At 35.8% G+C, this 14465-nt stretch overlaps 1 protein-coding gene across 18 annotated transcripts in view; it reads left to right on the top strand.

Moving 5' to 3' along the window:
- Nucleotides 1-14465, top strand: part of ZNF280D (zinc finger protein 280D) — a 127109-nt gene that overhangs the window by 87730 nt on the left and 24914 nt on the right. For 11 of the 18 annotated variants that reach the window (XR_011380917.1, XR_007910184.2, XM_002717719.5 and 8 more), the window contains 3 exons: nucleotides 1419-1478; nucleotides 6531-6649; nucleotides 6798-6834. Coding sequence is in view for 15 of the 18 variants with exons in the window: in XM_002717719.5 (XP_002717765.3) it covers nucleotides 1419-1478; nucleotides 6531-6649; nucleotides 6798-6834 (216 nt within the window). In the remaining 3 variants the exon portion in view is untranslated. Of the gene's footprint in view, nucleotides 1-1418; nucleotides 1479-6530; nucleotides 6650-6797; nucleotides 6835-7422; nucleotides 8961-14465 lie in introns of those variants that run through there. The other 7 variants (XM_070054238.1, XM_017347999.3, XM_070054237.1 and 4 more) reach the window with 5 other exon arrangements.

Genomic DNA, 14465 nt, shown 5'->3' with positions numbered 1-14465 from the left:
ACCAACAGCCTGAGCTGGGCCAATCTGAAGGAAGGAGCCAAGAGGTTCTTCTTGGTGTCCCACATGTGTTCAGGGGCCCAAATACTTGGGCCATCTTCCATGGCTTTCCTAGGCCATTTTAGGGAGCTGGATTGAAAGTAGAACAGCCTGGACTCATTGGCACCCATATGGGATGCTGACAGAGACTTAACCTACTATGCCACAGCAGCAGTCCCTAAATCTCACTTTTAAAACAGCTTGTTCAGTTCACATTTTTTAGGAATTAGACAAAATCTTGGACTCATTCTGATGAAAAAGTTATTTATGTAAATTTTTGCTTATAATTTTAGGGCTTCCCAATCTTCTGATGCTGTCTTCTAACGAAACTTTATTTTTGTGGTATTATCTCAAATATGTAAGCTCTTTAATACTGGTTACTCTCAGATTGAAGAAATGTCTGTTAGCAATCACCTAAGTACTTATAGCTAACAAGAATATTTGCTTTTGCGTGGATACATGCTGTGCTGGTCATGGTTACCTTGTGTCAGAGTAACTTGACTTGGTTTGCTGGCTACCGCTTCTCAGACTTTAGCTTGTCCAAGGAAAAAGCTTGTTTAGCAGATTCCAGGACTGTGCTGCCAGAGATTAATTCAATAGGTTTGCGGGGTTCTGAGGTTTTGCTTTTCTAATTAAGGTCTCAGGTGATGCTGCTGCTTTGAGTCCATGACTGTGACTCTGTTTTTAGAAATGCTGTGCTAAACTTATCCTAGCTTTCTAGTACAGGGGAACTTTCCTTACCAGATTTAGGGTATGTAAAAGCTGTTACCATTGGCTACAGCATTTGGTGTGTGGTTTTCTGTTCTTGTGCTTAGCGGAAGATTGTTTTAATTTGTGAGTTTCAGTTTGTTCGATTTTTTTGAAACATCCCCTACTAATAATTGCAAAGAGCTCTCTGAAGTTTAAATTACGAATGGTAAGCAGTGGCATCTAAATTACCGTTTACTTCCTAGATGATTTGAATTCTGTCTCCCCCCCCCCCACATCCATATTTTAAGGTTAGAAAGTATTTGAAAATTTAATGATTATTATTGATAACCATTCATATTATTAACAAAAATTTAGAATTATTTTCAACTCTTAATAGATATAATTTGGTTTGGTGCTATTTATAGTTTTTAAACTTTATTGCCTTTTTATACAAATAAGAGCAAGATACTTATAATCTATGAATATGCTTGGGAAAATAAGTATCATAAAACAAATAAATAAAAGGGAATCTAAGATTTAAAAAGTTGAATTAAACAGGGATGACAAACATTATGATTATATCATGATTTTCTGTTAAAAACTAGAAACTTAAGTATAGACTTGAAATATAGTTATAAATGAATATGCCTTGCTGTATAATAAAATTATTAAAATCTCTTTTGTCTCTCCAGCTTTCATAGTAACCGTCCAAGTAAAAGGTTTTGTATATTTAAGAAGCATTCAGAACTCAGGTAACTAGTTGATCATTTTTTATTCTTCGTATTGGAAAATGGTTATTTGATACTATTATTATTATTTTTTAATTTAAAAGGGAGAGACAATGAAGAGAGACAAAGGCCTTTACTCCTGGTTAACTCCCCAGATGCCAGCAACAGCTGGGGCTGGGCCAGGCCAAATCTAAGAGCTCAATCTGTCTCCCTTGTGGGCGGCAGTTCTTGAGCCATCATCTACTGCCTCCCCAGGATATGCATTAGCAGGATGTTGGATTCAGGAGTGGAGCTGGAACTCAAACCTAGGCACTCCAATATGGGATGCATCTGAACCAAGCATTATCTTAACTATCAGGCAAAAGGCCTGCCCCAGTGGTTTTTTTTTTTCCCGTTACATACAACTTTATTGAGGAATAATTAATGTATGTTAAAATTTATGCATTTAATGTGTATAATAATAAGTTTTAGTATATTTAGAGTTTTGCGCTAGTTATCATTGTTCATTTTAGTACATTTTCATTACTCAAAACTATTCTCATTAATGATCATCCATCTCCATTTCTCTTCAACTTTGTCCATTCCTGAGCAACCACTGATTTGCTTTCTGTCAGTGGAGATTTGCCTATTCTGGACCTTTCATATAAGTGGACTCATACCTTAAGTGGTCTTTCATGACTGCTTTCTTTCATTTAGTCTGATGTTTTCAAGATTCATCCATATTGTGGCATATATCAGTATTTTAGTTTTTTAAAATTTCTGAGTAACATTTCATTTTATGTAGATACCATAGTTTATGTACTTTGGTTGCTTTCATTTTGAGGCCATTATGAATAATGTTACTATGATTTATGTACAGGTTTCAGTATAGATATGTCTTCCTTTATTTGTCTTTGGTATACAGTTAGGACTAGAATTGCTGGATTACATGGTAAAACTCTATGTTCTTTGAGAACTAAAGATTAGTTCTCTAAATTAGCTGTGTTATTTTACCTTCTCATTAGCACTGTATGGTGGTTTCAGTTTCTCCACATTTTTGCCATCATTTGTGTCTCTTTAAAAAACTTTTTTTTTAAATTTTGTTTGAGAGAGACAGAGAAAGACAGAAACTTCCCATGTGCTAGTTAACTTCCTAAATCCCTGCAACAGCTGGGGCAAGAACAAGGCACTAGGAATCTAATCCAGGTCACCCAGTTGGGGATAGGAATTCACTTACTTGAGCCATTGCCATTGCCATTGCCCTGCATTGGCAGGGTGCTGGAGTTAGGAGCCAAAGTTAAAAATTGAACCCAAGCACCCCATTGTGGGATGCAGCTTCCTAACTGCTAGGCTAATTGCACATTCCCATTGCTACTGTTTTTTAAACAAGTTTGCTTATTTATTTTCATTTTATTTCAAAGAGATAGATTTTCCATCTGCTGGCTCAGTCCCCAAATGCCTGCAATAGTCAGGACTGGGCTAGGCTAAAGCCAGGAACCTGGAACTCAGTCTGGGTATCCAAGGTAGGTGGCAGGGACTCAAGTATGTGAGCCATTATCTGCTGCCTTCCAGGGTGTGCACTAACAGGAAGCTGGATCAGAAGTGGGGCAAGGTATGGCCAGGACTCAAAACCAAGCATTCTGATATGGGTTGAGGGTGGCCCGCATGGTATCTTAACTGCTGTGATTAATACCTACTCCGGTACTGCTTTTTGAATGTAGCCATGTGAGTGGGTGTAAAGTTTTATCTCATTGTGGTTTGCTATGAAATTTTTGTTTAATCTGATTTTGAGTTGCCTAATTTGGAAGTTCAAATAATTGCTTCTGAACATTACGGAGTTCTCTTCATTCATATTCCTAAATCAGAAGAGTCAATGCCAAGTTTATTGCAGTGTGATAAGTAGTGTCAAAGTGAGACTTTCATTCATTTACATTGTAAAATAACAATAATAAACTTTTTATCTTCTCCCCTAGTGCTTCTGTCCAGCCTTTCCTATCTCTTTGTTATGCATTATTTTCTAAATCATGTACCTATTTATTTTTTATTTATTATCCATGTCCCCTCAGTACAATGTATATGGTTTGTTTTTTTGACTATGCCTGGCACATATGAGGCACTCAGATATTTGTTGGAATATATAATAAAAATGATAGATGTGGAAAGTAAGTCCCATCTATGATGTTGGACCAGTAGCTCATAGGATAGAAAAATATGATTCGGATTTTAAAATATATTAGTACTACTTTTAAATAATTTACTAAGTCCAAAAGAATAGATTATGTTACATGCTGTCTTTACTGAAAAATTTTGCCAGAATGAAAAGAGTTTTATTGCACTCTAAAATTGAGGTTTTAATTTGATTTCTACCTCACTGTTGTTAAAGTCAGTTATATGTTTGTTTTCTACATGAACTTTGTGACTTTGAAAGTCTAGGCTCTTTTTCTCTTCATTTGGATATGTCTCAAAATTGAAGAAAAATGGTGATTTCTGTGAATGGAACTTAGCATGTTTATAATTCTATACCATAATAACTTTTGTAATGACTTGATGAAATAGAATACTCATTCTTTAGTTTTATGTTATACATTATCTTGTACATGTTGTAACAGGTCCTATAAAGAGGACGTTGATGAAGCAGTTTTTGAACAGATTATTAAGGATTGTACAGTTTATTTGATAGGAGATAAGGTGTGCATATAAATAACTGTAGATTTTAATAAATGAAATGAGAGTTGGAGGGAGATTGCTTGTAGTACCTGGTTACTTGTTAATTTTTCTGGGCTTTAAAGGATGGTTATTGTTTCTAATGATAGAAGAGGCATGGGCAGACTAGTTTTAAGAAAAAGCACAAATGATGGGACAGAAGTGAAAAGTAGAAGGCATATAGTAAATGGATGGAGCAAGAATTGTATAGAATAGAAGTAAGATTGGAGTCCAGGGCAATAGTTTTGAATTTAGAGCTAAATTTAAAAGCATTGAAAATTAATCTATGGTTTTGGACTTCATTTGGAAGATATTGGAGAACCATTAATGTTTTACGTAGAGTCGGGTGATACTAAAGGAAGTTTGAAATCAAGGGTGTGCAAAGTGAGTTGTGGATGCATAACTACTGCGATAGTCACGAATGATTTATTAAGGACACAACTTAAAGTGATGAGATTATATTGCATCATAAATGTGATGTTGTCACTATACATAACTATGATGTAATATGGGCACTGGAATCAAAGAGCTCTATTTCTTTTTTTTTTATTATTTCCTTTTTTCTTTTTCTCTTTTCCTTTCCTTTCCTTTTTCCTTTTTCCTTTCTCCCCCCTCCCCTCCCCTCCCCTCCCCTCCCCTCCCCTCCCCTCCCCTCATCTCTCCTCTCTCTTCCTTTTTCTTCTTTCCCCTCCTCCCCTCCTCCTCCTCTTCCTTTTTTTTTTTTTTTTTCTTTTTAGCAAAGCAGGATTTATTGAAGTCAGAATCTTCTGCTGCAGCAGAAAAGAAGAGCTGTTTTCAAACCTGGTTCTGACTTTTGCCAGCTTAATGACCTTGGTAGATTACTAAGCTAACTTATTATAAAGAGGGGATAATTACAGAACCTAACCTTTTTGGATGTTACAAGATTTGGATGAGATAATATGTCTAAAATCAACCTGGCATAAATCAAGTAATGAATTATTAATATTGTAAAATATTTGACATATATTTTAAGGAAGAAGAGAGTCAGAGCTTTAGTGTGAGAAGAAATGGCATCATCAGGAAAGCCAGTCAAGAGGAGCTAATTATAGGACAAAATACATGATTTTAACTTTATGATGGTCAGTTTTGTTGTGTCAGAATCACATCTAGGTGTAAAATACAGTGTGCGGTTAGACTAGAGAGCTTCAGGAAAGAAGTCAATCTAATGTATACTATTTGTAGACTAGTGAAACACTTAAATTTTTACTATATGAGGAACTTAAATATATTTATGCTTTAGTAATAAACTGACAGTAACAGTGACCACATTTCACAATTTTTTTTCACTCAAGCAAAATAATTCATAATTTATTAAGAAGTTAATTTATTATTTGTTAGAGGGAAGCCAAAGAATCTCATGGATTCCTAAGTGGAGGACAGCTAGAATAATTAAAGGAAACAAAATCATCAGGAATCAACATGAGGTCTTTCTAGTTTGACCTGCTGAAGCAACATAATATTATCTTACTTTTCTCTGGACTTGACTTTCTTTCTCCTGTCTCTCGGCAGTCCAGTTTTCTCTATTAATGATCCACACATAATATTCCCAGCCTTCCACATTTCTTAGTTCAAGAAATTTGATTATGTATCCCAGTTACAAATGCCTGTTGAGGTAAGTTGAGCATTCTACGCGTTCTTCAACTAACTAGGTCCAGTAGAATAGGCTTAGAGCCTCCCTTTTACCAGAGAGACTCCTTAATGTTTGTGAGGGCAGGTTTTTGATAGATACAAAAGACTAAAGATACTTATTTAAGCTAAATATTTAAAATTTTAACTTAAGCATTTAAGTTTAATTTATAATATTCCATCTAGAAATATAGTACTTTTAATAATCACTTTTAGGAGAAACTTTAATTAATATATAATGATGTTCATTAAGTTAATAATTTTCAACCATTTCAAATTTATAAAATGGAAATTGAAAGTTGTAGTTATGACACAAAAACCAAATTGTGGGGGTGGGTGTTGTGATGTAGTAGGCTAAGTTACTATTTGAGATGCTTGGATCCCATATGAGAGTGTCTGGTATCAGGTTCTGCCTTGGTTTCCAATCCAGCTTCCTGCTAATGCACGTAAGAGGCAGTGGATTATGGCCCAGTGCTTGAGTTCCTGCTACTTGCAAGGGAGACTCCAGTGGAATTTCTGTCTCCTAGCTTTAGCCTGCCACAGCTCTGTCTTTTGTGGGCATTTGGGAATGAACCAGCAGATGGACAGTCTCTTTCTCTGTCTTTACCACTTTTTATGTCATTATGCCTTTCAAATAAATTAATAAATAAATCTTAACAAAATGAAAATCATGGAAAAGTAATTACTGTATGTGTATATAAGTTTTCATTAATGATAATGTCCTTTTCTTTTATGCTATTTTTATAGGGGCATTACTGTAGTGTGCCTTAATTGTGATTTCCCAAGTGATGTTTCTGACTTAGATAATATGGCTACACACTTATGTCAACATGAAGCTCATACTTGCCAAGTTGTAATAGGGAAAGGTACGTGTATGTAACTGCTGTTTTGAATTTTTGATATTTATTAGAATATTTTTGGTCAGTCATGATATGAACTCTTTACTAAATCATTATTCTCTGTCTTCATATTTCATATGCTGTTGTAAATGTAAAACTTTTCTTCTAATTTCAGTTTCTGTTTGTATCCCAACTTCTGAACATCTTTCTGAGTAAGTTTAATTTTTATTCAGTGCATTTTACTTTGATGGAATTCAGCATTATTGAATTTTAAATGTATCATTAATAGGAATGGAAAATATTAAAGTATTTTATTTTTTTCTCTAAAGCTGCTTGTTGAAATAGGTTCCTGCTCTATGGAGCTCATGACCTGGTGCAAGACAAGTTGGAATTTCCTAAGTTCAAAGTTCTGAGATGTTTTCTTAAACAAAGGCAGTTAAGCAGCCAAGTTTCTAACACTAGCTCTCATATTCAGCTCTTTTCAGCTTTCAAATGGGTGTAGATACTTATTCCACCTTATCTTTGTGTCAGGTTGTCATATCTTAACATAAATTTTTCTTCCAGTTGTCTCTCTAAAAAATAACCTTTGTTGCTATAGACTTTTCTTTCTTTGCTTAAAATAATATATGTTTTTCTCTGTTGTACTTGCCTTCAGAATAATACATTCCAACTGATATGGCTGTTTGTCTTTTTGTCTGTTTTGTCTGCTTTCTTAATTTCTTATGTCTTAGTTTTTAGGCCAGTTGATTGGCTTTTTCCTCATTCGTGTCTGTCATTGTGCTATTTTTCTTATTTTTCAGATGCAGAAGCAGCCCAGAGATTTCAAAAAATATCCAGGGTACACCTGGACAGTGTCCCCCTTCGATGGACACAACTGATGCCAGTTCTCTCTTTCCAAGGAATTTGACTAATTTGACTGTGGGACCCGATCTAGGTTGTGACCTCAGGAAATCAGATCTTGAGCAGACTCCCTTCCATTGTGGCTGGCCTCCCATAGGGCTGCTGACACTGGTTTGGCCAGAGATAGACTCAAAGCCCACCAAATTGAGCACACTTCCTACTGGTGGCTTTGACTCTTAAGCTTATGGGTCAGTTATGACCAAGGAAAGCCCATCAAATCAGTACTTCAACATCCAAGTTGAAGTTTAGTGATTTTGGCTGCTGCTCTTAAATCTTTCTCTAGCATAAGTACAGTCCAAGGAAAACAAAAACCTCTGGTTGTTTGGGAACCCATGCTATTTTTATGACTTTGGAATTACAGGTCTCTATAGTTATGTTATTTTTACTGCCATTTAAAATTTATTACTCAGTATTAACTATAATTTTTTCAACAACACCAATGCTCAGATTTTTTGTTTTTAAAACTTTCAATTTTAAAAAACTTTTAATTTAATTTAATAGCTTAACTTTATGTTCTCTGAATTTATTGATGGCTGTTTTTCTGTCCTTTCTTTAAAACTTGACTAAAGTTTGATTGGTTTGTTTAAGAATTCCAAGAGATTCCTTTACCAAATTCTTATAGCTTCCTATTTGTAGATTTTTAATTTGGCTGTTTCTTAGACCATTAGACATTATTTTGTCATCTGTCTTATCTCAGGCTTATTTTTAATATTATCATAATATTTGTGAGTTGTAAGGTTTAAAGAATTGGCTAAACCTCTTCTTGAAGATTTTAAAAGCAAGTTTGAAAGTTACGTATTTTTGTATCGTATACATAATATCTACTCAACCACTAATGTAGTTACTTTGGATAAAGGTAATATATTAAAAATCTGTATATGATAATCAGTAATACGTGTGTTTCCTCTATATTTTAAATTTGACATTTGTTTATTTTAGTTACATTAAATATGGATCTACTAAACAGTTTTGGTACTACTATCCTCTTTTAATAAAAAATTATGTTGCTTAAATGCCTCAGGAATTTTTTGCTAATGAGTAATTTCATATAAAAGCTGCAGGTTTTATCTTATAAATTGGACCAATGCTTTAACTGCTGTATACAAGCTTTGTTACCCAACCTGCAGACTGAGAACTATGTCTACTTGTATTTTCTTCCTCTAGCACACTGAAAGGTTATGGTATACCAATTTTTTGAATTTGAAAGACTATAAAAATACATTTTGTGATCTGAGTAGCTATAAAGATAGGCAGGCTCTGAAATTATGAGTCCTTTTTTTACATTAAAATCAAAACTCTTCATTTGTACTTTGGAACAGATTCAAAACCAGTTTAGATGATCACTTATTATGTAATTCATTCCTTACAAATAATTAAAAAATTGGAATCCATTAGTTACAAATTTCTGAACTGATTTATACAATAAATGAAAGATTTTCCGAAATCTCCAAAATCCCCAGTAGTGGGTAGGCATTGTCATATACTAGTCTTTATTTCCTCCTCTGTCTCCAGTAAGTTTTGTCCGTTTTTGCCCAGAAGGAACAACTTCTTTTCATTTTTAATGTTCTCTGATTATTTACGGATACTTGCTTTCCCTTGAGCAGAGTTTAAAAATATGATGAGACTCGTAGGATTACTGTTTTGTGTTATTCCATAGGATTCAACTTTCTTTTTTTTTAAGATTGATTTATTTATTTGAAAGTTGGAGCTATAGAAAGATTGGAGAAACAGAGATTATCTGTCCACTGGTTCACTCCCCAGATGGCTGCAATAGTCAGAGCTGTATCAGACTGAAGCCAGGAGCTAGGAGCTTCTTCTAGAATTCCCATGTGGGTGGCAGGGGCCCAAATACTTGGTCCATCTTCCATTGCTTTTCCCAGGCTCATTAGTTGGGAGCTGGATTGGAATTGGGCAACTGGGACTTAAACCTCAAAACTTATAGGGGGGCTGGCGCCGCGGCTCACTAGGCTAATCCTCCGCCTTGCGGCACCGGTACCCCGGGTTCTAGTCCCGGTCGGGGCGCCGGATTCTGTCCTGGTTGCCCCTCTTCCAGGCCAGCTCTCTGCTGTGGCCAGGGAGTGCAGTGGAGGATGGCCCGAGTGCTTGGGCCCTGCACCCCATGGGAGACCAGGAGAAGCACCTGGCTCCTGCCATCGGATCAGCGTGGTGTGCCGGCCGCAGTGCGCCGGCCGTGGTGGCCATTGGAGGGTGAACCAACAGCAAAAGGAAGACCTTTCTCTCTGTCTCTCTCTCACTGTCCACTCTGCCTGTCAAAAAAAAAAAAAGAAAAAAAAAAAACTTATAGGGGATGCCTGCCTCACAAGTGGTAGCTTAACCCACTGCTCCACAATGCCTGCCTCAAGTATAAACTCTTAAAGTTCTATCATCTGTAATTTCATTTTTTAAAAAAATGTATTTAAGTAACGCAAGCTAGTCAGTCTGGAGCTAGCTTCTTATAGGCAGTTCTTTGAATTTCAGTTTGATGCTAATTACTTGTAACTTAATCTAATCTAATCTCTATCATGGAGTTATTCTTTTTTTTAAAAAAAGTTTTATTTATTTATTTTGAAAGAACAACAGAGAGAGGGAAAGACAGAGAGATCTTCCAACCTCTGCTTCACTCCCCAGATGGCAGCAATGGCCTGTGCTGGTCCAGGCTGAAGCCAGGAGCTTCTTTCAGGTCTCATACTTGTGTGGCAGGGGTCCACATACTTGGGCCGTCTTCCACTGCTTTTCCCAGGCCATTAGCAGGGAGCTGGATTGGAAATGGAGCAGTTGGGACAAGAACTGGTGCGCATATGGGTTGCTGGCATCACAGGCTGTGGCTTTACCCTCTGTGCCACAATGCTGGCTCCATGAAGTTATTCTAAATGGTTTATTCACCTGGTCGGAAATAGCTGTTTCATGCAAGCATGCTCTTTAATTACTGCTGAATAAAAAGTAATTGTTTTTTGTTTGAGTCTTTCATCATTCTCTGAAAAATGATTCTTAAACTACAAAGACTTGGATTCTTTACCAGTTTTTGTCAGGTTTTGGCAAAGCACCTTGCTTCTTTGTGTCTCATCTATTTAGTGAGCTTCTACTTTATGCAAGGCACTGTTCTGTTTGCTTGAAAAATAGACTGAAATCTGTCCCTTTTTGGTATTTACATTTTAGAGATAAAAGACACAATAAAAAGTAAATGAGATATATAATGTTTTAGTTGGTGATCAGTATTTTGTTTAAAAGTGAAAAAGGAAGGGAAGTAAAGGAGTATGAGATGGGAGTGTGAAGGCTACTATTTAAATTCTTTGAGTATCACCAAGACGACATTGGAGTAAAGACATAGAAGAATTCAGGAAGTGAGCCACTTTCATTTATCAATAATGCATTCCAGGGAGGAAAAATCCCATCAGTTGGGAACTCAAAGGAGTCTGATTTGACTGCAGTGAAGTAAGAGGAAGAATGGTAGGAGATGGGCCTGTGAAGTAACGTGGATCATATGGTTAAGTCCTTACTGCCTGGGGCTGTGTTATGGCGCAGCAGGTTAAGCTGCCGCCTGCAATGCTGGCATACCATATGGGTGCTGGTTTGAGTCCTGGCTGCTCCTCTTCTGATTCAACTCCCTGCTAATATGCCTGGGAAAGCAACAGAAGATGGCCCAAATTTTGGGCCCCTGCCACCCACGTGGGAGACCCGGATGGAGTTTTTGTCTCCTGGCTTCAATCTGGCTTAGCCCCAGTCATTGCAGGCATTTGGGGAGTGGACCAGCAAATGGAAAATTAGTCTCTCCTTCTCTCTGTAATTCTGTCTTTGATTAAATTAATATTAAAAAGATAATAAAAAAACCTTATTAACCATTAAAAGTATTCTTGCATTTACCATGAAAAGTCAGTAGAAGAAGCTGAATTGAATATAAGGTATCTCAATAAATAACAAAATAGAAAAGTTAAGTAATTGAAAAGTGTATGGGCCACCTCTGGATGTTACTTTGAGAATGGAGGATGGAATCAGGGAAATCAATTAGGAGGCAGTTGTAGTAACCTGGATAGGAGATTTATGGCTGAAGCTAGGATGCTAGCAATGTAGGTGATAAAAGATTTGATTTTGTTTGAATTTGTTGATGGTTGGAATATGAGATGTGAGAGAAAGTACTGAGGATGACTCTGCAATTAATAGTCTGAGCAACCAGTAAGAGTACTGATATTGACTGAGATGGAGAAGACTATGGGAGAAGTAGATTTGTAGGGAAGATGGCTTGATTAGGGACATGTTTTAGTTTGAGATAACTGTTAGATATCCAAGGAGAGATGTCCTAGTCATCAGCTGGAGTGAGTTTAGCAGACATGTTCTAGTGTATTATTTAATATTTTAAGATGTCATGAGAATGAATGTAAGTAGAATTGAGGAAGTGTGTAATATCACTAGTAATGTTCAGGTTCTAAGGTGATGTAGTTTTGCAAGAGGCTATCATTGAGGGAGACTGGGCAAAGAATGCATGGGCTCTCACTGTATGAAAAAAGGAATTAAAAGATGAGTTTATTTTGGTGAGAAATTGAAGTCCATGCGAAGTTTTTTTTTTTATATAATACACATTTGAAAGACCCCCCCATTGTTTCTTACAACTATGTGAATCTGTAATCATCACACTAAAAATTAAAAAATGATAAGAGTACATGAGATCTCAAAGTGACACAGTAGAGAGGGAGAGCTCTGAGGAATCTGACATAAAGAACTTAAGAAGATAGGAAGTTAGGAATGTTTCATCAGTGATGTAGAAGGAAAACCAGAGAGTTACCCTGTTTGTAAAATGCAGGTGCTCACTTGGATCTGGGATTCTGTTATTTAATAATGGTTACACCTAGATGTCATAGTTTATTCTTATGAGAAGATGAAATCAGAATGGACCCCATAGCAAAAACAGGAACCATTGAGAAAATTAAATGCCCACGTAACTCTTAGGCACATTAAACTCTGTTGTCAAAGTAATTGTCTTGCATTTTTGTAAAAGAAGGTAACAAGATCAGTGGTTTCCAGATTCTGTACTGTAAAACTAATGTCCTTAAATATATAAAGAGTCTGGGAGAAAAAGGTTCTTTGATCAAATAAATTTTGGAACTGTAAGTATAACTAGATTAATGAGTTTTTTCATGCTATCTGGGATATATGAACGTCTAAGAGAATATTAATTTTATCTTGGAATATTTTTCCTTCAGCACTTAGTGTTCCTTGACATAATTTCCATAAAATAATGTGTAGAATGCTGATCTGGACTTAACCATTTGATTTTCTTGGTTGGGAGTTAAAAAAAAAAAAGTAGTTGTGTAGACTATTGAGTAGGAAGAACTCAACATTTCATTCATGTTCATGAATCATTTCTGAGATGTAGTTTATAAATAAATGCTAACAAGAACTTTTTTATATTTTAAAAAATTGTCAGGAAAATATCCTCATTATGCTTATAAAAATTTAAGCAATATATAACAAAGATTACAAAGATTGGTTATTAGCCTGTTGTGTTTCTGATTATAGCAGTAAAGGATATTTTGTTGGACAGTATGGCTATCTAATATGATTTCACACTAAGGAGCTTAAGAATATCAATTATTTCTAGCTTCTCTCTGTAATGCCTTTTGCTTAGCTTATTAATCTACTACCTACCTGTCTTGACTATTACTATTTCTAGCCTTTTATTATCTATCAAGGTTTTCATTTCAAGTTTTACTTGCTTCTTAATAGCTTCAGGAGGTGTTCCTTAATAATAAGATTAAGAGACTTGATACTCAGCTGTACATTCAGTCCTTTGAAACCCTTAAAGGGACAGAGTGGTATAGTGATTAAAGAACATAAATTCTGCAGTTGATTGCTTCTTTTGGAGTTCTTGCCCTTTTGCTTACTGAATGTGTGTGACTCAGAGTAGGTTACCTGACCTCTGTGCCCCAATTCCTTGTTTGTAAAATACAGATAACTAACAAAAGTATCTACTCATGAAGTATTGAGGTAATTAAAGGAGTTAATGTATATATGATGCATATTAACATATTCTATACCATATTGATAAACTAATATATAATATTAATAATGTGTAAAAAGTGCTTAGCATGCAGGAACCACTATGCAGGCATAAAGTTATCAATGTTTCTATTGTCATTCTCTTCATTTTATTTCTGCCTACATTTTATTCAGATGGAATTACCCTGATCTTCAATCTGTTTTTATTTTACCTTATCATACATTTTCACAAATCACATCTGTTAACTTTCTTTTCCTATCCTAGTATATCTTTTTTTAGAAATACTGTTGCTGCTCATACTAGTCATACCATTAGATTTTGGGGGTTTAAAGCTCACTAAGCTTACTTATTAGAGAATGTCTCTGAATACTCTGAGGTTCAATTTAATTTTAACTGTCTTTTGTACATAATATCAATATTTTCCCCTAAGTAATACTACATGATACTTGTCACTTTATGATTCATCTTATTTTTAACCTGTATCTCTGATTTTGACATACCTGTGTGGTCTCATTCTGCTTTACTATTTGACCAACTGGAAATGCTTACTGTCATCCACATACCTGGAGAGGTACAGTGCCTCTCCTTTTCTGCATCATTTATTGAAATACAGGACCCTGCTATTTTTAATCTGCCACACTGGAAAATATATATTTATGAATACTTTTGTGAAGTATGGAGTTATGAAAGGAGTGCAGTTTTTTTCTTGGTCTTTTTTTATTATTTTATTTATTTATTTATTTTTTATTTTTGTTTTTTGACAGGCAGAGTGGACAGTGAGAGATAGACAGAGAGAAAGGTCTTCCTTTTGCCATTGGTTCACCCTCCAATGGCCGCCACGGCCGGCTCGCTGCCGCCAGCGCACCGTGCTGATCCGATGGCAGGAGCCAGGTACTTATCCTGGTCTCCCATGGGGTGCAGGGCCCAAGCACTTGGGCCATCCTCCACTGC

The sequence above is a fragment of the Oryctolagus cuniculus genome, chromosome 12 (assembly GCF_964237555.1).
Source record: "Oryctolagus cuniculus chromosome 12, mOryCun1.1, whole genome shotgun sequence".
In the NCBI taxonomy this organism is placed as follows: Eukaryota; Metazoa; Chordata; class Mammalia; order Lagomorpha; family Leporidae; genus Oryctolagus; species Oryctolagus cuniculus.
Note: the sequence above shows the minus strand (reverse complement) of the source record. Positions and strands in the feature narration are given on the sequence as shown.